Raw genomic sequence first — 22,854 nt, 5'->3', positions numbered from 1 at the left:
TTTTTTTTAACAGCAGAGAAAACAAAGACGAATTAGGTTGCCAGTTTTTTTTTTTTTTTTTGGCAATGACGCAAGTGTCAATGTGTGAGTATTACTTGTACTCCCCATACAATCATGGACTCAACTGGAAACAAAATGACCATTTACTTTCCCCATCGCCAACAACCATTTCATAATGGGGGTATTTTTTGTTATGATGGGCTTTGTCAAGCTCTGAGGCATCGCTGTGGATTAGATAGAAACAGGGCAAAGGGGCAGGAAGTCACAGAGGAGGGAGGCTTCAAAGGTGCTGCTTTAGAGAGAGAGAGAGAGAAAATCATTTCTATTGAGTGTCGCTGCGCAGACTAAGGTGATGAGAAATCATCCTCATCATCTAGAAAGGATGAGAGCTGTTGGCTAAAAATACACACACACACACACACACACACACACACAAGGAATGCAGGGTTAACAAGGATGGCTTGTGAACTGTGGGCAGGACTGGAGCCCTGTGCCAAGCCTGGAGCACGAGATGGGCCTCAGCCGCCTGTGATGCAGCGAGGGCACTGCCCAGGAGATGATTACTGAGGGTCTGTGATTGGCCGGCATCGGGGGTTGTGTGTGTGAGTGTGGGGGGGGGGGGGGGGTGATGAGAGAAAATGCGTCTCTTTGTGGGATTCCATGAATCTTTGCAACACAGATTTTTTTTTTCTTCTCTTCTTTTTTTCCCCCCCCTCAAGGCCGTAGTGTGATTAAGTTGCAGATTCAATTCTGGTCACAGTTTTACTCATTTTTAATCAGATTCCCACAAGTTGGAGATGAGATATGCTGACAGCTGCTGACTAAAACGGATGATGTGACTCACTCTCTCTCACACAAACACACACACACACACACACACATTCTTTCTCACCATTACACACGCATGGCTTTAGTCATACATATTTCATCGTTTGGTCTCTTCAGCCACTGTTAACTTTTAACAAAAAGCAAAATCGCACTTCCTTTGACCTGAAACTGCTTCAGACTGGCTTCGAACACAACTCTTTATGTGTAACATGACAGAAAAGCTGTGTAGTTCCCTAACGAGGCCAAGCAAGCGTCGGCCCTGTTAGGGAATGTTTAATTTAGCAGTGGATGAGCAAGTGGTATTTTAATCCATGGTCCCTTTCTTCTCCTGAAGCCAAAGCTTGGCTTCTAATAGCTATCACTTCTTATAGGTTAAGCAACAATATCAATACAGCAATAACGTATATGATATAATATAATTAAACTGACCAAAATCTTATACCTAAAAACTGTATTTAAGTAAATGTACTCCTACTTATATAGGCCATGGGACAATATCCCCAGTCTGTATCTCTCAAGTGAGATCACATAATATAAAACTAACATTATACTCTATAAGCTGCATGAATAAGCTGAGTAAAAGTGTTTTACAGAGTAATTGTTGCTCATTACCACCGGCCTCCGGTCAACTCGTATCGCGATAATTTAGTTAATGAATAGTCTGAGTGAAACAACCACACGATAAATCACTAAGAACACATTTCCAGCTCTACACTGACTGTGTATACATGCACACAAACGGAGTCATCTTGTAAGACAGCAGTTTGATTTAATCAGGCTCCTCCTCTCAGCAGAGTTCTCGGATGTAGGCGTTTGAACAATAAAGCTGAATGAGTCTCCTTTTACACCGCCATGACGCAGAGAGAACCCCCGCTGGGAGGAGGAGGTGATCTCCAAACGGTATTCCCACAAAACGCTTCTGACTTTTTATTTTGGAGTTCTCTTCCTCTCAAACACCACGTTCTTGCTCAACACAATAACAACGAATATGATCCTGATGTGAATCCGCTGGGAGAATCCATTGATCCTCATGTGGGACTTGTCCTCATTGTGTCCTCATTGGTACGCACGCCGTTGTGTGCTGCCGCTCGTGAATGGTCATGGGTGGAGTGTTTGTGAGTGGGGCGAGCTCGCTTAAACGCGTTGTAGAATAACAAGGTCAAAGCTCTGAGCATCACTGTGGGAAGAAGGATTCTTTCCTAGATGTTGCTATTGTCGCTTCGTGACAATTTGCAATTTACACTAAGTTACATTTCTAATACCATACAGCATGCTGACGTTGTGTTTCAGTGCCCGTGTCTCACACACACACACACATGGTCATGGGGGGGGGGGGGGGGGGGGGGGGGGCGGACTTGTTGCATGGTGGCTCCCAGGCTCTTTTCTTTTTTCTACAGCCCATTAATCTAAAGCAGTAATTAAGGCGGAAGCGTCGCGGTGGCATAATCAGGGGGAGCAGACATCTTATTCAAAGGAGGGCTGATTTTAGAACGTGTTCTGGCATCCCGAGAGGGCCGGCCTTTGTCCTGCTAATGAGACATCGGACATTTGTTGATGAGACGGAATTAGAGCGGTTTAGTCAGATCGGTGTTTTCTCTCCACACAGCAGCAGGTGAGCTGTTGGCTGTTAGAACCGTATCGAATTTAGGTGACGAACAACTCTACTTATTTACATATGTTGTTATCATTTCTAAATCAGAATATTAATTATTTAACTGAGCCAATTTTTTTGCTGTGGTTGCTGTTTTTGATGATTTTCTGTGTGCATGTTTTCATATATGCATATATGAAACAACTAAATTAAACTTCATGTTGTTAAAATACAGCCCATTATCGCTACACACCGTTCATTCAAAGAACAGTGTGTAGCATTAAGGGGGTGTTTATTGCCGTAGTTTAAATATGATATTAATGAGTATGTTTTCACTTGGTATACAATCACCTGAATATAGCAATTGACGTCTTTTCTGTTACATATTTTTACATCCACGCTGAATGTTATTTATTCTCGTCAATGAATGTGGCTCACTAGTACAGTGTGATTTGCAATATGATTCATCACATTGTGGGTCCTTTTTGTAGCCACCGTCTTCTCTTCGCTCGGTGCTTACGGATGCTACTTGTGACTGAGCTTCAGAGTGCACACAGCTAATTACCACTTCTCATTGTGTTCCCTCAATTAGCATTTTGTCAGTATGCATGCTATTAATTACAAACCCCGTAAGGGATTAAATGGTTTTTGATAAGGTACCAGAATTAATACTTCATACATTCAAACACAAATTAACATAATTGCCATAATCAATTCTAATATATTGTTTAAAACTGCGCTCAGATAAATTGCACATTTTTTTGTTAATTGTTTACTTAGCATGTCCTAATTATGTCTTAAAATCATGTCGGAAATGTATTATTTCCTCCGTGCTGTCATTGTGACTTAATAAAATGACGTATTTGCTTAAAGGAAAATTAAACTCAAGATTTTGCTTTGTTTGGCTTTGTGTTGGACCTTGTTTTAAAATTGCAACAACATTTCTCCCAGTAGGAAAGTGCTGTCTCTTCCTCTTCCTCTTCCTCCTTCTCTCTCCGCGGCCTCCAGTCCTTCCTCCTTTCTTCCACACTCCTTCCTCGCTCTTCTCCCCCAGCGGACTGCATGGCGGTGGCTGTCCGGTCCCTGGTGTACCGTTTAACTGCTACAATGCAATGTTATGCCACTCAGACACAGCTCCCTCTTAAACACACACACACACACACACACGCACGCACTGGAGGGCTGTGGATTCACCGAGAACCAAAAGTCAATCAATATTTGTACCAGACCTCCCCAACTATTTCCTCTCCTCTTGTGCTTTGAAGTTGTCATACTCTCTCTGATTCATTATTCTCTTGCAGGACGAGAGAAGGTAGTGACTTGCAAAGTGGGTCACCCCTCTCCGGTAGTGGAGGAGGACTCGCTCTTTGGTGTAAGGCTGTTTGCTGCCTCAGGCGCCGGCACGGCAGCAAAGGCAGGCTGACGGACTTAACGGGGCAATCGGGGGGGGGGGGGGGTAGAGAAGCTACCTTGGTGTGAACTCACAGTTCCTTTTGTGAAGGAAGCAGTACAGACTAAAGCTTTTTGAATTTAACCGTTTAGATGAAATTGGACAGCGAAAATAAAATAAAACAAATGAGTAATATGCTCAGTCTAATAGTCCTCTTTTTCACAGATGGTACCGCTGGGCTGAGCCTGTGACCCTCAAGTGTGGGTCAGTAGTGACGACAGAGGTGTCAGATTAGAAAAGAATTGATCACTTTCCCTCATCCTAAGAGCTGAGTTACGAGGGTTAAAGCTCGGCCTCATTTTAGTCCGAGCAATATGGCCCTGCCAGGTATGATCTGTAGCCAACTATTAGACTCCAGTTTCTAACAACTGCTACAAGTTGTGGTGAGGTGGTCTTTTCCGGATCTGGTATCAACAAAGTCGTCGTCATTCTGCATCGATGCTTGATTGCCTTTTCCTTTTCTGTGATGTCCTTCCAAGACTGTATCAGCAAATAAATCCTAAAATGTTTGTTCCCTTTGTGACTCTTAATTGGTTTTGCTATGCTCAAATGTTCCCCCTAAGGGTAGAAAAGTCCTCCGAGCATGGCGGTCCAACCCCACCACAGACCCTTGTGGGGTTGGAGTGGGATTAAATGGGGTTAGCCGAGTGTCAGGTTTATGATTCGACCGTAGTGGAGGTTCAAAACGGTTGAAGCCAATTCACAGGTGTGCCTTGCCGTCTCCCTCTGTTGATTCCAGGCAACTACTACGGGACCCCTAAGCCCCCCGCGGAGCCCAGCCCCGTGCAGCCGGACTTGGTGGACCAAGTCCTGTTTGACGAGGAGTTCGACTCCGAGGTGCAGCGAAAACGCACCACCTCAGTCAGTAAGATGGACAGAAAGGACAGCGTCGCACCCGAGGAAGAGGAGGAAGACGAGAGGCCTCCAATGTCGAACGGCTTGGCTGGTGAGAATAGCCTTTGTCTTCTTCTTTTACTGCTTCTGCAGCTGTTACAGCCAGCTGTTGTGCAGATTTTCGTCCTCTCCTCGTTATCATTCTCTTCTCCGAAAAAAAACAAAAAAAACATGGTGGAATAGCTGTTCTGCGTGCAAGGTCGGCACTAAATCACAGCACCGCAAAGTCAAGAATCCCTCAATGTGGCTGGCTGAGATCAATGGAAGCTTGTTTGCACACCTAAACACGTTTCAGATAATGGACAATAGTTCTCAAAGTGCAAGCAGTTGGGAAACATCCAACCGCTGGGTTATTGTTAAGCTACAATTTAAGTAACAGTATACGGCCAGAAATGCGGGCCAACGTGTCACATGGTAACCATCCATATTAAAGTTTTCTCTCATTACAGCCGTGTTAAAGCAACAGAACAGTCTTCTGGGCCCTTGGCTTCCCCAGTCGGAGCGGGCTCCTTCAGCCGTTATGGCTTTAAATGTCGGGCCTCTGACCAGTCGTGCTGTGTGGCCACGCCAGACGGTCAGCCAAGTGAGCCACTCCACTCCAACGAGGACCCGGAGAGCAGCCAAGCGGCATGTCAAGATAACCGCTACACAAATTAGCAAAGCACGAACGACTGAGCGTCTTGTCCATGATAAAACAAAGTAACTGCCAAGATTGCAAAGCATTTTTACAACTTAGATGGTAACCTGCATGAAAACACAGGACAATGTGCTGATTCCATTTGAAAGATCTTGAGCCGCACGTGTCCACAATACTTTGTGAACCGTATCGAGCATCCGCAGGAGGGAGGGTCACATGTCAAGGGAGAAGGGTAAAAAAATGTTTTTTTTAAAAAGACCAGCGAGCGTGCAACTGCTCATCCGACATCCAAATGCAAAAGAGCGAAACATTGTCAGAGACACGTCATCTCTTGGGCCCTGGGCAGTAATGATGGCAGTGTGGAGCCCAGCCAAGGGAAAAAAAAACATTGTAGATGGATGTCACTCTCAATTCTGTTGCTCACGAGTTGTCTGATCTCCAATGCAGTTTGTGGATGTATGGCGTGGCCGCAGCGGTGAGGATGTATGTAAAAGAGTCAGCGACATGCATCATCACCGTGTCATGAAGTTTGTTCTTCTTTTGTTGGCAGTCTCGCCACTTTCTGAAGCCCGCGTGCCCTCATCTGCAACATTGATAATTTATCTCTGCAAGGGTTGAAAGCTGTAGCCCTAGAGCGAGTGTCTGCAGTCAAGTAGTTTGACTTTGTAAGTGTAAAAAAAAAACTCTGTGGTTCCATGATTTAATTTTTTTTTAAAAAGGAGGCCCCAAATTTCCCCAAATCCAAAAAAATGCCCTTGGCTTCTTCGAGTCAACAGCTGCCCCTTTCCCATCCGCGCCACCAATTAGCCCAGCCAAAGAGGCCGCGCATTCAATGCCATTATGAAGCTGGGTCACACACAGCCAGATGTAAACCTGCAGACAAGAGCATCGCACAGAGAGGCTCTCTCTCTCTCTCTCTCACACACACACATCTAGATTAGGCTAATCCAGACACACACACATGAAGCAGCCTGTATGATGCGACTCGAGTTGTTATGTGGCACTCGCGGCTGTGCTGGATGCGTTGGTCAGCTCTCGCCCTCGCCCGGGAGGCAGATCCCAGCACATCCCTCCTGACATGCAAATCCTACGGCAATCGCGGCGCTTCCTGCCTCTCGCTTGTGTACTCCCTCTGTCTGCCTCTCGCTCTCTTTCTCTACCCCGTCCTCCCCCGTGGATGCAACCGTCCGCGCAGTGCACGCAGGACGATCCACTGGAGCGACGTCGGCAGCGGGGAGAGATGCGAGGAGCACAGAGGAGCCCCGATGGCGCCGGATTCTCACCTCCCGTCTCTTACTCCTTCTACCATCTCCCGTACCTCTACTGCCAACCCATTCCTCTTTCTGTCTCCATGCCTGCGTCCCTCTCGCCATGCCGGGCCGCAGAGCACAAGGACCAGGCGGAGTGGAGGAAGACGGTGCCCAGCTACAACCAGTCGGCCGCGGCCATGGATATGCGCGTTTGGACCACGCCGGACGAAGGTCAGGAGTCTTTGCCGAAGAAGTGGGAGATGGCCTACACGGAGACGGGCATGGTTTATTTCATAGAGTAAGTGACCTTTCTCCTGTTACCGGCATGCGTTGTTTCGCTGCTATCGCTGTCCCTACAGAGAGAGAAGGCGGTTCGGTCGCTCCCCTGCGCCGGATCCGACCAGGTTGGTTGCACATGGACGCTGTCTGCGGGGCTTGGCAATGGCCGCCGTGTTGTTCTTGACTACACTGCTCTGTCATGTCCTCCCGCGTTTGATGTCGGGTTTGTTGGCTGACGCCGGAAGCAGCCGACCTGCTTTGTTTACCTGGCCCGTTAGCGTTGGAAGGCAGGCAGTCCGACAGAGCCGGGTGCCGCTGCCCTGCTGCTAAATCAATAGATCAAACTAAATGAAGCTCGACACCCCCCCCCACCCCCCCGCCGACCTGCTCTCTTCGTTGTGCTGTTTATCATCTCTGCCGCCGCTCGCGCTTCCTTCTGCTTCATGTATTCCCTCTTTTTTCTTCCGTATTTACTTTGTGTCACTTTCAACCGCTTGTCATTTTACATCAAAAATATTACGTCTTTTTAAATGAGCCATTTGATTCGACGAGATGAGAAGTTAACCACAGTTTTTCGGGGAGCTTCTGGCTCTGTGTGTTCGATGAAGCCGGTGGGAGCAGCTCCTGGGTACAGGGGGCTCCTGAGAGATGTCGCTGCTGCAGTAGTTGCTCGATTGTCTCACTATCTCGCATCTCTGTGAAATGATTTTGACTGAAGCCTGAAGCGGTGTCTCTCCTGTCTCCACTTCAGTCACAACAGCAAGACCACAACCTGGCTGGACCCCCGCCTCGCCAAGAAGGCCAAGCCTCCCGAGAAATGCGTGGAAGGAGGTGAGACGATATCTGCGGATAGTCGGCGAGGTGGTAACGTTTGCGTGCATCCCGCGGCCCTCGTAGCCTCGTCTCCACTCCCCCGCCGCATAGAGCGCCGTGCACATCGCTGGGCCCCCGAAGAGGGGACGCCGGGCTAACAGACGGCGATTGAACGCCCGAGCGGGCCTGGTCGCGCCGTTGTGCCCGGCGACACAGAACACACCTCCAGTCCAGCTAATGGCTTCTGGGACACATGCAGGGAGCCCATCAGTGCAGCATCTTTCAAAAGGCAATTTCCTAGGTCCCCTCTTGCGTTAAAATCTCCTCTGAGCCGCATGTGTTTGTCACACAGAAGCAAAGACTCGAAGCTTTTTTTGCACACATAAACGCTGCTGGAAAGAAAGGCAGTTAGTTTCCGGGGCGGCCATAAAACAACACAGCGTTTCCCGCTTCTCTCCTCCATGTATTAAGCCCTGAACACACAGCGGTATAAAAACAACAGCCTCCTTTTTCCCCCAGGTGTAGATGGGCATCCCGTGAGTCAAAGCACCACGGCTCACTGCGTGTGTCCAATTGTCCATGTGGCGCCTCAGCAGCATCCGAAACGACTCACATCTGTCCTCTCGCTCTCCGTTCTCCCACCAGAGCTGCCCTACGGCTGGGAGAAGATCGTGGACCCGCAGTTCGGCACCTACTACGTAGAGTGAGTAAACTTCTCCCAAGGGCGTGAGAGGACCCAAGGGGGTTACTGCTGTCAATTGTGGTGGCCGTAAATAATAAGGCCTGCTGCTTGCTCACATTCAGTCCCTTTTTGGACGAGGGCTGCGTGTGAAGCTTCAGGGCCCTGTGGACTATGTGAAAGTGGCGCGCGCTATTGTCCATATACGGTTGTTTCCCACAGTCCTGCAGAAACCAATAATGTCATCACAGATAATACTGATGGTTTACGGCTTTGTGTGTGTGTGTGTGTGTGTGTGTGTGTGTGTGTGTGTGCGTGTGAGCGGGTGCGTGAGAAAGAGAAAAGACAGTGAAGGCAGCAACACACAATGAAGGTTTAGGGTCCCTGAGAGGGAAACAAAGGGCGAGATTCCATTCAGATCAAGAGTGTAAACAAGAGCACAATGTTCCGTTTTATTTTCATTACTGTGGTCGAAAAGAGTGAGACCCGCGGGGGGAGGGGGGGGGGGGGCGCGCACGCGCGCATCTTTTTGCAAGAGGGTCATCGAGAGGCTGCCTCCTCCCTGCGTCTGTCCGGCAAATGTTGATGCAAATGAACGGCCGAAACGCGGTGATCACAAACGAAACCCGAGGTGCCGCAGACCGAGGGGGTGAGAAAGTTAGACAGGGAGGAAATGAAAGAGAGGGAAATGTTTATCTCTCCAGACTTGATGGGGGGGGGTATCTCTGTGCATGAGTCATAGGCAGCTCTTTGCTGAACACACACGAGCGCCTCAGCATGTGGCTGATTCTCCGTGCAGCATCAGTGCCTTTGGGCCTTCCCGAGGTGCCGTCATGAGCGGGGATTTACAGCCACTGGAGCTCATTACGCAGATGAGCTACCTGCCTCCATTACCGTCCAACCGCTGAGGGACCTTTTATCCAGGTTTCGGCACACGGGCGTTAATTCTAAAGGCTCAGTTAATCGTTTTTAGATTGGGTTTAGCGTAAATTCCTCTAACTGTGGCTGCTGATCCTGAGGAAGCTGAGCGTTTTTTATTTTCAACGCTGTTTAAGCAAAGGCCGTCTCCGCGCACTATAAAAAGAGCCTATTGTCCCTTCATCCGTGTGCAGTTGATTTAATCTTTTGATCCTGGGATTACAAAGCATTGAGCAAAGTGGACTATGACAGCAATGATCCTCTCGATTCAATTTTGACTTTTTTTTATTATTTATTTATATTTTTTTGTGTGTTACACTGCTGGCTTAGACAAGTGTGGGTTAGTGGTTTAATATTTTAGAAAAGCCTACATGCTAGATGAAATGCTGTCTACCCAGCGTAGGATACCTTCAAATTCAGCACTTGTAGTCAAAGAACAAAAAGTTTGCATTACAGGACAGCACCAAGAGGGGACAGGCTGTGCTCTATCCGAGACCCTATCTGGCATGTGATGATTGGCAGGGCAACAGAAACAGGATTTAATCACGTATTACATCCGGGCAGTTAAGTTTCATCCAACAACCGTGTCACAATTCATCTTCTTGTCGATCTACTGTCGTTCTCCCTCTTTAGCCACATCAACCAGAAGACCCAGTTTGAGAATCCAGTGCAGGAAGCGAAGAAGAATTTGAGCGTTGAGGTGCCCGCCGCAGTGCTGCTGCCACCAGCCACACCCTCAGGTGAAATAACTCTAGATGCAGCAGTAACCAAAGATCTGCCATTTAATGGGGTTATTCTGATACTCTCACTGATTATGTATTATTACCTTGAATGTTGTGTAACCAATGGCAAAGGGTAGAGACATTTTTCAAACCTATTCACATTGAATACATTTCACAGTCATTTTTTTAGGGTAAGAAGGTGGTCATGATACAGTATTGCAATTTAGGATGATAACATCGTAGACATTGATCTAGTGGTTTTACACACATCTTTAGTCAGTTGTGTGATGTAATTGACATGGTTTAGATTGAGGGCCAGGGAGTGTTAGTCTGACTGGTCATCAGGGAAATAGACTGGAATCAAGATCATTTGCATGCTGGACTTCTTCAGTCTATTATTAGAACTGAGTAGTGGCTGTAGACCAGCTGTTATTAGACCAGGTTTCGCCAACAGGGATTCAGTTTTAAACCCAATTAGAAACTTTAAATAATCTCTTACCTAACTTTTAAAAAGAAAATTGAATTAAGGGATTACATTTAATCCTCTCTTTAAACCTAGTATTTACTTGGCAATTCCCACAAAAAGCCAAATAATCAAGTTAAAAAAAAAAGTAAAGGAACACACTCAAACCAATTGAGTTTTATGATGCTGCTTCAACATTTTTATCAAGATACCATTTCAGTAGGGAAACCGTTATCAAGCTGAATTGAGAGATTATCTTAATGGTAAAAAAAAATGTTTTCCCTCTGGAAGTGCAGTCTCATTATTAATTATCATTTGGCCATATCGCTCTCTCAAACGAGTAGAATTTACAACTTCTGTGGCAAGCCGTCATGAGTAACGTTTGATATTAATTCTGTGTTTCCGCTTCTTTCCCAGCCTTTATAAGATTTAGCACAGGTGTCACAGCATTCTGATAAAGGCCTCATTGGGACACCTTTTTTGTTTAGTGACGAAAAACGACAAATATAAAAAGGTAATAGATGTGTTACCCAAACACTTGGGCACTTCAGTGATCTCCTCCACACTGAGATGTCCCTCTGAAGGATGATCCAACAGTTAACCCGATGAACAGCACGTAGCCTCTGTGGCCATGCTTTTCAGTTTGAATAATGGGGCAGCGCTTCACTGGGCGGCAGAATTCACTTTGACAAGTCGGTTTTGAAATGAGGAGAGCTCTGAGCTCTCGCCCCAGTCACTCTCAGCCGTTCGGAGGTCACCACACCGCTCTGTAGCTTCGCTTGCACCCCCCCCCCCCCCCCCCCCCCCCCCCCACACACACCTTCCCCACCTTGGTTAATGACGATAAACGCCATCTAAACACTGTTTGGACAAGGCTTGCTCACCTCACCTCTGAGACAATGCCACAGGGGTCAAAGCGCAGGACGGTTTTCAGCCATAAGCAACGCGCTGACAATCCTGTCTAACATCATCCCCCCACCCCATGGCTTTGGCGTATAGCCGCCTTCCCAACCCCCACACCCCGCTGTGCCTTCACTCCTCTTGTCAGTGTTTCCTACATGAGGGAAACCTGTAAGAAACATTGCTGGCAGGCAGTAGAGAAAGGTTCACGCTGTGTATCACACACACACACAGGCTCCCGCCTTCAATTTTCATGAGGAACTTCAAGCAATGCCTGCGTACCCTCGCACAATAGAGAAAATCTCTGATCCAGCTGTCAGGAACTCATTTTTTTTATATTCACAGTGGTCATGTATATCTGCCAAATTGCAACGCAATTATGCAAATCTCAATCCCATGACACATTGAGAGTAGGAAGAGGAGGGGGGGGCCAGAGGGGGGACGTCTATCTGTACCGTCCCAAATGAGATTGACGTTCCTCCATCAGTGTGGGAACCGCCAGAGAAGAAGGCCAGCATGCAGGGACACGGCACACAGCTCGCGCTCTCATTGGCTGTCAGCACAGGGAAGGGTGGGCTGGGATGTGGTTGGAATGTCCCTCTTTCTGTCGGGGCCAAGTCTGTTTCTCTCTGTCTCTTATCTCGGTCTTTTTCACACACACACACACACACACACAATTGGAATTCCTATCCTCTCGCCCTCGTTTATCCATCCTGCAGGCACCACAAAGGAAGCTCGCGATGAAAAGTTTGACCTTGATAATGCCGGCTTCAGGATTCATTCATCGCTGCAGTGAGACCAAAACGCTCGTTTGCAGCGAGACCCGGGGGGAAAAATAGCATCGTGCGATAAGTGGGTGTTCATTGGCTTTGCAAAAAGAGCAGCAGAGTCCCGGCTTCTCGGCGTGTTCATGTAAATACCAGCAGTGAGTGACGTGCTGTCAGACACGTTGTCACTCCAGTAAATGTTGATAAGACGGAGACGCATGCCACGTGCTTTTTCAGTGTCCCTTCACCTCGCAGACGCCACATAGCTGGTAAACCATGTGAACTTTAATGGCACGCGGCTCTCGTCTGTCGAAATAAAGTTTTATATCTCCTATATTTGTCAGAAGAAATGTGGTATACAAAGATTACAGTCATTTGGGAACTGAGGGTTATTCTTTTCTTACCTCTAACCAATCTCTCTCCTCCTTTTCCCTCGCCATGCGTACAGCAGAGGAGCCCAGCAGGGGGGCCCGGGTCTTCACGCGGGATCCTTCCCAGCTGCAGGGCTCCATCCTGCAGGCGGCGCTCAGAAAGAGCTCCCAGGGCTTCGGGTTCACCATCATCGGAGGGGACCGACCCGACGAATTCCTTCAGGTGAAAAACGTCCTTCCCGATGGGCCCGCCGCGCATGACAACAAGATCGCCTCAGGTAGGTGCCGCCCCCCCCCCCCCCCCCCCCCCCCAGAGGCCTGTTCATGGTGGGTGACAAAGGCTGCTCATCTGCATAATGTTCTATTGCAGTGATCTGTAAAACTGGCATTACGCTGCATGTAGCTCCGCTGGTGTGCTTTCTATATTCTCACTCGGGGCACATGAGCTCAATAAGTTATTTTTTATTGTGTATATACAGTATATATAAATATGGCTATCACTTGACGATTTTTAGTAATTTGAAAAACTGTCAGCGAAGCGCTTCAGGATTCACATTACAATGATATTGATTGCCTTGAAAGCTCTTACTGCCACACCAGTGCTGCAGCTTCTGAGAATTAACATGAAAGTAGAACAGTGAGGGAGATTGTTTTTTTTTTTTGTTTCATTGCTATTAGTTAAGTCACTGGAAACGTGTATAGTGGCACATGAACAGGCACTACTTTGGGGTGTGGGGCTCATTTCAGTGTTAAACCTTAGCTGTCTGTCTCATAGATTGCGTAGGTGGGTTGAATCCTCCACTGGGCTTTCAGCCAGCTAGCCAGTCAGCGATTTAGCTGCCCATCGAGGCTTATATCTCAGCCAGGCCAAGGGTGATGAGCCCCCCCCCCCCCATTAAAGGAAGATGGAAGAAGGGAATGGCTTGTCTTTGATCTTTTTCTATTTCATAATCCTACTTTCCCGCTCCATTAAGATGAACATCTTGGAATCTTCCGAAGAGAATCATTTATGGTGGTGACTTTTCATCGATGACTCTTTTTTTATTGTCCCTCTTTAGATTTGCCTCTGTGTGTTGATTATGTCACAGACGTCTAAAAAGCTCTCTGTTCCGATAGGCGACGTGATCGTGGACATCAACGGGGCGTGTGTGCTGGGGAAGACTCACGCTGATGTGGTGAAAATGTTCCAGTCCATCCCCATCAACCAGTACGTGGACATGGTCCTTTGCCGGGGCTACCCCCTGCCCGAGGACTCCAGCAGCACCGAGGAGTCCTCGGGAGGCCTCCCCACCTCCAAGGACACTTCCCCGTCCCCCTCAGCCTCCACACAACAGGACCTCCACCAGACAGATGGAGGAACCCTCTCCAGGCAGACTGCCGCAGTACCACCCATGACCAATGGTGGTCGCCACCACCACCACCACCACCACCACCTTCACCAACAGCACCTTCCTCCCGTCCTCAACCAAGAGGGCCCCGACCCCACCCTGTTGCAGCCAGAGCTGGTGAGCGTGCCCTTGGTAAAAGGCCCGGGGGGGTTCGGCTTCGCCATCGCGGATTGCCCCCTGGGCCAGAAGGTGAAGATGATCCTGGACGCCCAGTGGTGCCGCGGCCTGCTGAAGGGCGACGTCATCAAGGAGATCAACCGGCAGAATGTCCAGACGCTGAGCCACTCCCAGGTGGTGGACATCCTCAAAGACCTCCCCGTGGGCAGCGAGGTCAACGTGCTGGTGCTGAGGGGAGGTGAGTTGGTCGGCATTGAGCTGATCCTAAAGAGAACGCCGCAGATGGCGGGGGTCGGGGGGGGGGGGGGGGGGTCACTGGGGTGCTGACGCTGTGACATCTCTTTTGTCGAATCCCCAGAGGTCTACTAGTTCATCTGATCACGGCGCTGTCTCCAAGTTAGAGAGAGAGCTGTAGTCCCACGCTTCTGTTTTAAAATCCCGCACAAAGCTTTTGTCCCGCCCACATTATCGTCTCTCTTGGCTTTTCCCTTTTTCCCCAAAAGAAAGTAACGAGTGAAACAACAGAGGTGAGGAGAAGCCCGCCCGCGTGTTTTTCAAATTGGTTTCATAAGAGAGAAAAGACACAACCGCACACCACATTGATGAAAGGTCTACTTAGTTGAGGAAGATTCGGTTGTAACATGTAGCATGTTTTAATTCATAAATAACAAGGTGAACCGTGAGGTTTATTTTTTATTTTTTTGCTGGGACACACAGATTCTCCTGATGTTAAATAAAGCAATTTCACGCTCTGGTTGACACCAACTCTGCATCATCCGCCGTGCAGCTTTCCCGAGCAGGGAGGAAGTCATCCTTAGTCACGTGTTGAGAAGGAGTGGGGGGGGGGGGGGGAGGTGAGACGGAGCATGCTGGGTAATCATTGCCCTTCGTCTAACTTGAGGCTCCCTCCGATTTGATGTGCTTGTTCCTTTTTGTCTTTACTGCAATGCAGTAGCCTAGATTCTGGAGCGTTGCACCCACATATCAGATGTACTGGAAAGGGCTCTGTTCTGTGCTGCAATGGGGGTTCTTTCCCGTCTTTTGGGGGCATCAATCTGATTTGCACATATTGTGGGGACTCGCCTGTTTTTTTGGGGGGAAAAACAGCTGGGGACTCCGTGCTGGTCCCCAGAAATGTATATCACAACATTTTGAGGAGAAGACCAGGTTTTATGGTTTGTGATTGGTGTGGCCGGGATTATTTTTCTTCATGTCTGCAGCCTCAGCCTCAACAAAAAGTTCCATTATCATCCAAATTCCGTTGCAGCTGATCGTTCTGCTCAGCAATTCGCTCTCATTTTATTGCTTGTTTCATCAAACGTGACGTGGTGATTGGTGTCTCACGCTGCAGCCGGTGTGCGCGTGAGAGTATGAGCACAACTCGGCGTCTCGTGGAAAGACGGGCACAGGGAGAGAGGAGACTTGAGGTGCTGCTTTTCTCCCACGTTGATTGGACATGAACCTTTAACAGCGGGGCGTATTGATATTGCAGGTCGTAACGATTGCAAAATTTGGATTGATGATTTTTTTGGGGCGTCCCTGGTCATGGTTAAGAGTTAGTCCTCCAAAATTATGAGAACACGACTGTGTGCGTTTGTGCTGTTGACCCTTTTGGGCCATTTAGTGAGGCCCTGCGTAAATGATTGTACGTGTGCACAAGCAGAATGTGTGCAATGGGTCTGTTTGTGTGTTACTGCTTAAAGAGGGGTGTTTTTCCCTCAAGTCACCCATAACACAGGATCAGGTTCGGCTTTGTTCCGAGCCAGCGGCCAGAACTCCCTCCCGAGCAGAGAGAAATGAAACAGGAAACGATTTGGACCTGATCCCTGTTCTGGGGATGAGACGCTGTAGTCTTCACCGTGGGACGTCCTCAGCACTCAGTGACTAGGATACTGAGATGCTCATTATTTGTCAATCGTTGTAATGAGAGTTCTACCATCTGGAGAATGCCATCCAGTCTGCTTAAAACACATACATGATATATGTTCCATTTTTTAAAACTGAATCTTCCATTTTTCACACCGTTCTGTTGGTTGTGAGAAGCTGCAGACAGTGAGAGCAGTCGTTGTTCAAACAGCTGGCATGTCTTACCCACAGAGGCATGCATGCATCTTTCCCATAGCCCCAGGGTCACCTCTGTGCCCCCCCCCCCCCCATTCCATAGTGACATGTAAACACTTGGTGTATACTGCCCCCTACTGGTTGGATTGAACCGTGACTCACTGTCAGAGATGAAAGCAGAGAGATGTCAGTCATCCTCTGTACTGCTTAACGTTAGGGTATTCCAGGGGGATGTGGTGGAGTCAATCCCAGCTAATGTCTTTGGACTGTGTGGGGGGGGCAGGCATTCTACCCGGAGAGACCCCCCCCCCCAAAAAACAGAAACTGGAACCTGGCTATTTGTGATTTAACTAAGAGACCGTAAGGCAGAAGCTTTAACTCCCTGATCGCAGACAGGTCAGTAAAGTGAAGAATGAGGAAAAGGACGGCTCATCCTTAACAAGATTTAATCCATCTGTTTACAATAGATATATGTTGTTGTTTGCCTGATGAATTTAATTCGGAATTGAACATCCACTTCCACCTCTCTGCTTACAGGTCACACATCTCCTGTGAAATCACTAAAACCAGTAAGTTGAAGCATTTGTTGGTAATGTTTTTCCCATTGTTTTGGACAAAACATAAAATGATGACTGATGATAAAACTGCAGCTGAATTATTTCATAGAATATGCTTTTACTTGGTAACATACCAGCGCCACTTGTTCTGTGTGTGTGTGTGTGTGTGTGTGTGCGTGTGGAAGCTGTTGTTAGTAACATTATTCAGTGAGCCCACATTAGCCGGGCTGTTATTTCTGGAACTGCATGTGGGTAAATATGCTGGCTTCTGGCAACTTAACATCCCTCTGTGTATGGGTGTTTAAGATGATCCGCCATGTTCAACAGCCCGTTCCATGCTGCACTCTTTAAATAGGAGCTGAGGCGGCAACAAGCTTACTCATGCAGTTTTTGTGGTTAGACACAATCCCAATGAGTGCATGCACTATTTAAAATAGATAAATATAATATTTATTTGGGTAACAGTTTATAATACACTAAAAAGCATGAATAGATTTCAGTAAATTGAGTATTAGATATTAGTATTAACTAAGTATCAATAGTGCTATAATGTATGCTACTTTCTACGATGTTCAGTTTAATATGTGATATGTAATAATTCATTTTTATTGTATCATAGCACAACATTCAGATTACACAAGTAAACAATTTATTTAAAAGTTTAAAACATTCGATAAACTATATAATTACTATAACTATATCATGTATTAACAATACTTTACCATGAGTTATCAATGTTAGTATCTTTTATCTATCTCTATCTTTTTATGTTCATGTTTTCAAACAATTTTATACATTATTTCAAATAGTGTACAAAATGTTAGATTGTGTAACATGAGAAAAAAAAAGGTATATTCTTTATAATTAGCAAACATTATAATTCAACAAAATGTTATACCAGGATAGGAGGACGTGTACAGCTTTCTTTTTGTGATGATTCATAGTCCTGGTTCACTTACAACTGCTCTCGTCTCTTTGTTGCAGTGCACCGCTCCCATGTCCCAAGCATTGTCCCAGCCGACTCCCCAACACGCCGCCCAGCCGATGCCCCCCCCGTGCTCCCAGCCCGCCGCCCAGCCGCTGCAGCCGGACGCACTCGGCAGCATGGAGGCCCTCGGGCCCTCTGAGCTGGTCCCCAACCCGCTCCCTTTCCCTGGCAACACGCTACGCGTGTCTTCACCCAAACCGGACGCATCTGAGCTCTACATCAGGTCCAAGGCCTTGCTCGACAGCAGACGTAAGTTTTGTGGCGCCCTGTGGCGCCCGTGGAAACCGGAGGACCAGTCGCTCACAACACAGTCTTGGATGGGGGTGTGTGTGTGTGTGTGATGAGATCCCGCCTCGTTACCCGTAATAGCCGTGGCACGGGTAATGTGTCCATCTGTCCTGTTGATGTATCTACATGGGAATTAAGAAAAATATCATAGTCTTTAGGGGGTACTAAATTTGACAATGGATATTTGTAGCCCTCTGTTATCTCAGAAATGTATTTTAATCAAATATTTCTTCAATTTCTTGCACTTCTTGCACTCCATCATACGACGAACACATTGCCCACCATGCACGGCAATCCACAGACACCCTCACTCCTGTGTCTTGTCTTTGTGGTAAGTGAGGCGCCATCCCTTACTCTTCTGCCCTCTCTCCGCAGCTCCCAACACCAAGGACCTGGATGTGTTCATCAAACGAAACCAGGAGTCGGGATTCGGCTTCAGGGTCCTCGGGGGCGAGGGGCCGGATCAGCCGGTAGGTTTGCGTTTACAATGTCAACGTTGCACCTGCGGATTTTACAGATCGGCGTGTCAAGCTGTTTCCCCCCCCCTCTCGTGTCCTCCACAGGTGTACATCGGCGCCATCGTGCCGCTCGGCGCGGCCGAGAAGGACGGGCGCCTGCGGGCGGGGGACGAGCTGCTCTGCATCGACGGCGTGCCGGTCAAGGGCAAATCCCACAAGCAGGTGCTCGAGCTGATGACCAACGCTGCCCGCAACGGCCAAGTCATGCTCACGGTCCGCAGGAAACAGTCGGGTGGGTAGTCGAAGCTTTTTAAGCCACAGTTTATTGTTTTTGACCCTTCGTCTGGATCAGTATGCCTGGAGGAGCTCCTCCGGGGCAGAAGCTTTGATCTGGGATCGCTTGTTCGCTAATCTTTCAAACGTTGTTCCGGGTGGCTTCTTTTAAGAGGGAATCGATTTGATGATGGTTCTGCATTGACTTTTATTACAAGAAAGTGAATGGGGAATTTTCATCCACCAACAAGGACAAAAAGAAAGCTGCAAAAGTGGCTTTGCTCTGCGTTTATCTTTCCAGGCCAATAGGAGCCATGTGAGGAGTTGATTTACATCTCAAAGGAGGGAAAAAAAATAGAATATGCTGCGTTTTCTTTTACATCAACACAAAACCCCTCCTGCATTCAGGCTTGTTTACCCCCACGAATAACCACTCCTTGAAAAGTACCAGCACTTTTTGGAATTACTTTGGATTTGATGTATTGCAACGACAGCTTCGAAATTGAAGTTGCAGAAATTGAGCATCCATCACGTGAGGGTTTGTGCTTTCAAACGCCGCGGCTTAGAAGGAGATTTCCTGATGCCGGCGGACGAAACCGGGGCGCGGCAAAACAAACGTACAATGACGAGAGATGGCGGTAAATCACCGCGTCCACGTGAATAACAAATTGTCGAAAGGCTTTCATCTCAAATGTTGAGCCGACAGGTTGTATTTTGTGCGTTCAATAAACACGGCACAAAGTCCTCACTAAAGCCGCTGCGCTCGGCGTTGTTTGTGAACGTTGATGATGAATAATGGCTAATAGATGTGTGTCTGTGCCTTTTTGTCGCCGCGTCAGATGGGGAAGAAGAGGAGAGCGCTCCGCAGCCCCTGCAAGTGGCAGCCGCCCTGGTCAACAGCTCTCCCAAGGTGCCGCGCGCCGAGGTCCCGGACGCCGTCCCGCCCGTCGTCCCCTCCTCTCGGCCGGAGGTGTTCGACGTCACTCTGCAGCGCAAAGACAACGAGGGCTTCGGCTTTGTCATCCTGACGTCAAAGAACAAGCCCCCGCCCGGAGGTGAGAAATCGAGAAGAAAGGGCACCTCACGTGCAACTTTTATGAACTGTGTTATATATGAAATAAATAAAGCCTATTGCAGCTGAAATCTTGTTTGACGGTAAATAGGCCAAAACGGACTAAAAAATCTGTGTTTCATGAATCGGGCCATAAATAATATGAACAAACCCCTCTGTAGAAAACCTTCCGAATATAGATAGAAATTAATGAATACTATGAGGGTAATTTTAGGTGAAACATTATTCCCCTCCTTAATTAATTGTAACGTCTCTGGTGAACACGTAACACTTGATCAAATGCCATCTAAATGTCAGTTTGTATTTTGTTTATGACCTTCAACTAAACTAACGACATTCCCAACGGCCCCCGCTCTATTTGGTTTCAGTGCTAATTAGCAAATGTAAGCACGCTGGCTGTGTTAACATTCTGAGTTAGCATTTAGCTCACAGCCCTGCTGTAGCCTCACTCAACCATCTCATCCTGGCGTCTCATCCTATTTGTCACCATTCCGTCCAGGTGACTTATGTAACACCACAACGCACTGAATTGGATATGGAATCGCACAACTTGATTTGGGGTTTACTGGAATCAGTGCTGCTCTATTGAATGGAATATATATTTATATTGAATTGAATTGAATAAAAAAAAAAACAGCCAAAGGTTTTGATTGATCTGTGCTTCCCCTGTTTCAGTCATACCTCACAAGATTGGCCGTATTATCGAGGGCAGCCCCACCGACCGCATAGGTCAGATGAAAGTGGGAGACCGTATCTCCGCTGTCAACGGTCTGTCCATCATGGAGCTGTCGCACAACGATATCGTCCAGCTCATCAAAGACGCCGGCAACAGCGTCACCCTCACTGTGGTGCCGGAGGATGGTAGGTGTGGCACGGAGGGTGTCTCGGTCCTGTGCAGCTGGGTGTTTTAAGTGGCCGAAATGAGGGTTTTGATGGGGTCCGATAGCAGATCGCGAGATCTGTGCGTCATCATAAATGTTTGCGCTGTGTTCTTTTTTTTTTTTTTTTTTTTTACAGACAGTGCTCCTCCGTCTGGGACAAATTCGGCCAAACAGAGCCCTTCGGCACAACACAGAGCTATGGGCCAGCAGCCTCCCAGCTATCCAGACAGGTACACAAATACACACACACACAATCCCATTCGAGCAACAAAGTCCCCTCAAAGCGGCCTCTGGCTTGTGCTACACTGTGGTCCATTGGCCAGAGAGAGAGAGAGAGAGAGAGAGACTATTAGTGAGTTTCACTCCCTCTTTGATGTTTCTTTTCAAACGAGATTACCTGTGTCAAACTTTAAATCCATTGCTGCAGCAGCATTTCTCCGCCACCGCGTTTCGCCCATTAGCCTATCAGCACGTGTTCCCCTTCTCCTCATTTAGCGCCCCCTCCCGTCCATTCCTCGGCAGTACCCTCCTCTCCTCTCTGTCTCACCGCCCGAAAAACATGCCTGGCCTCTTTCAGAGGGCGTGTCGGGTTGCCACAGAGGCATCGCAATGAGCTGTGCGCAGCAGTTAAAGTAGGCCCGCTTTTATCTTCCTGTATAAGCAACATGGCTCTTTGGAAGATTTACGAAGGTCTGCGTTGTACCCGCGAACCCGAAAGGGGGCTCACGCTGCTACGATAAGGGTGTGGGCAGCATTTGGAGCCTGAAATGCAAAGGGAAACCGGAGATCCTCCCTTCACAGCGTTGATTCATCTTCTTTTCATGTGCCATACATATTTCATATCCACGGTATGTTGTCCACATTATAACGTGTGTGTATGTGGTCTTTTTGGGGGTAGAAACGGTGATACTGAGGTGAGGAACTCTTTCCCGCCAAGCGAGATGGGAACCTTCATCATGTCAGGCTCCAAGCAGGTAAGACTGGAGCCACAACTATCGAAAGCCAGCTTATCATCACACCATGTTTGTAATTCACTCATTCTGCTCCGGTGTCAATTGATTGTAGTCCACTCTTAATCTGTGGGCTGTGCTTTTACAGACTGGTCACACTAAAATGATCCATCGACCATTTTTCACGTTTGGCTACGGCATGCAACGTTTATCCCATGCCTGACGAGACGTGTCCTGGTCTCAAAGGTCTCGCACATCTGTCTGTGAACTACAGGGCTGCTTTGTAGTGGAGCTGGACCGCAGTCAGAGAGGCTTCGGCTTCAGTCTGAGAGGAGGGAAGGAGTATAACATGGGCCTGTTCATCCTGCGACTGGCTGAGGACGGACCTGCTCTCAGAGACGGCAGGATACATGTGAGCTAAAGAGTTTTACCCTTTTTTTTTATCAACTTACTAATTCTACTTTGCACTATTGCATTTTAAATTAAATGTAGCCATTCTTACACGGACCAATACAACTGCATCCAAAGTTCACTCCTATTATTATTTTCATCTGATTTTCTATTGGATACAAATCTGATCATGCCGTCATTTGGAAGTGCTAAGCGGTATAAAGAAGGGAGACTTTTTTTCTTTGCAACGATAAAAGCCCGTTTTGAAAAAGACACGTGACGCGCACATTAAGAGCGGATGCCGTCTGCACCACAGGTTGGAGATCAGATCGTGGAGATCAACGGCGAGGCCACGCAGGGCATCACGCACACTCGGGCAATCGAGCTGATCCAAGCAGGAGGCAGCAAAGTGCATCTGCTGCTTCGACCTGGCCAGGGCTTGGTCCCCGATCACAGTGAGTGACTGCTGGACGGCCGCATGCATGCATGCATGCATGCACACGCATTGTTACCGCTGCGTATAGATCTACACGTTAGCATAGGAACCATACATATGAGGAGGCTTTTGTATGCACATGCTTGACAGCAGGGTGCTGACTTTTTTTATTCTTGTGCATGTGTTGCTTCTCTTGACTGTTCTCTCCTGTCATTCTCACTTCTATCCTTTATCTGTGCTCTTTATCTGCTCCTGTTTGTTCTGCACTGGCACGGCCGTCTATTTCTACCTATTTATCTTTTCCTCCTATAGGTCAGAACTCTTCTTCCACCCTGTGCTTCTACATGAAACCAGAGCATCACTAAAGGCCTCACTGCTTTTCTTGGTCTGTCCCTAATGACCTTGGTAAACCTTGTACTTCTTGTACTTTTTG

General features: G+C 47.7%; 1 protein-coding gene across 4 annotated transcripts in view; it reads left to right on the top strand.

Annotated features, from left to right (window-relative positions):
* The window catches only part of magi3a (membrane associated guanylate kinase, WW and PDZ domain containing 3a), a 77,941-nt gene that overhangs the window by 51,153 nt on the left and 3,934 nt on the right, over positions 1-22,854 (top strand). For 2 of the 4 annotated variants that reach the window (XM_037480638.2, XM_037480640.2), the window contains exons 4-20: positions 4,609-4,815; positions 6,786-6,948; positions 7,681-7,760; positions 8,388-8,445; positions 9,973-10,079; positions 12,640-12,840; positions 13,679-14,305; positions 16,666-16,697; positions 17,670-17,922; positions 18,337-18,431; positions 18,525-18,711; positions 19,532-19,747; positions 20,440-20,625; positions 20,782-20,875; positions 21,544-21,619; positions 21,870-22,007; positions 22,302-22,440. In XM_037480638.2, the coding sequence (XP_037336535.2) occupies positions 4,609-4,815; positions 6,786-6,948; positions 7,681-7,760; positions 8,388-8,445; positions 9,973-10,079; positions 12,640-12,840; positions 13,679-14,305; positions 16,666-16,697; positions 17,670-17,922; positions 18,337-18,431; positions 18,525-18,711; positions 19,532-19,747; positions 20,440-20,625; positions 20,782-20,875; positions 21,544-21,619; positions 21,870-22,007; positions 22,302-22,440 (2,859 nt within the window). Of the gene's footprint in view, positions 1-4,608; positions 4,816-6,785; positions 6,949-7,680; positions 7,761-8,387; positions 8,446-9,972; positions 10,080-12,639; positions 12,841-13,678; positions 14,306-16,665; positions 16,698-17,669; positions 17,923-18,336; positions 18,432-18,524; positions 18,712-19,531; positions 19,748-20,439; positions 20,626-20,781; positions 20,876-21,543; positions 21,620-21,869; positions 22,008-22,301; positions 22,441-22,733; positions 22,827-22,854 lie in introns of all 4 variants that reach the window. The other 2 variants (XM_037480641.2, XM_062565382.1) reach the window with 2 other exon arrangements.

This window comes from Pungitius pungitius, chromosome 1 (genome assembly GCF_949316345.1).
Source record: "Pungitius pungitius chromosome 1, fPunPun2.1, whole genome shotgun sequence".
Classification (NCBI taxonomy): Eukaryota; Metazoa; Chordata; class Actinopteri; order Perciformes; family Gasterosteidae; genus Pungitius; species Pungitius pungitius.
This window is presented reverse-complemented; position numbering and strand designations above follow the sequence as displayed.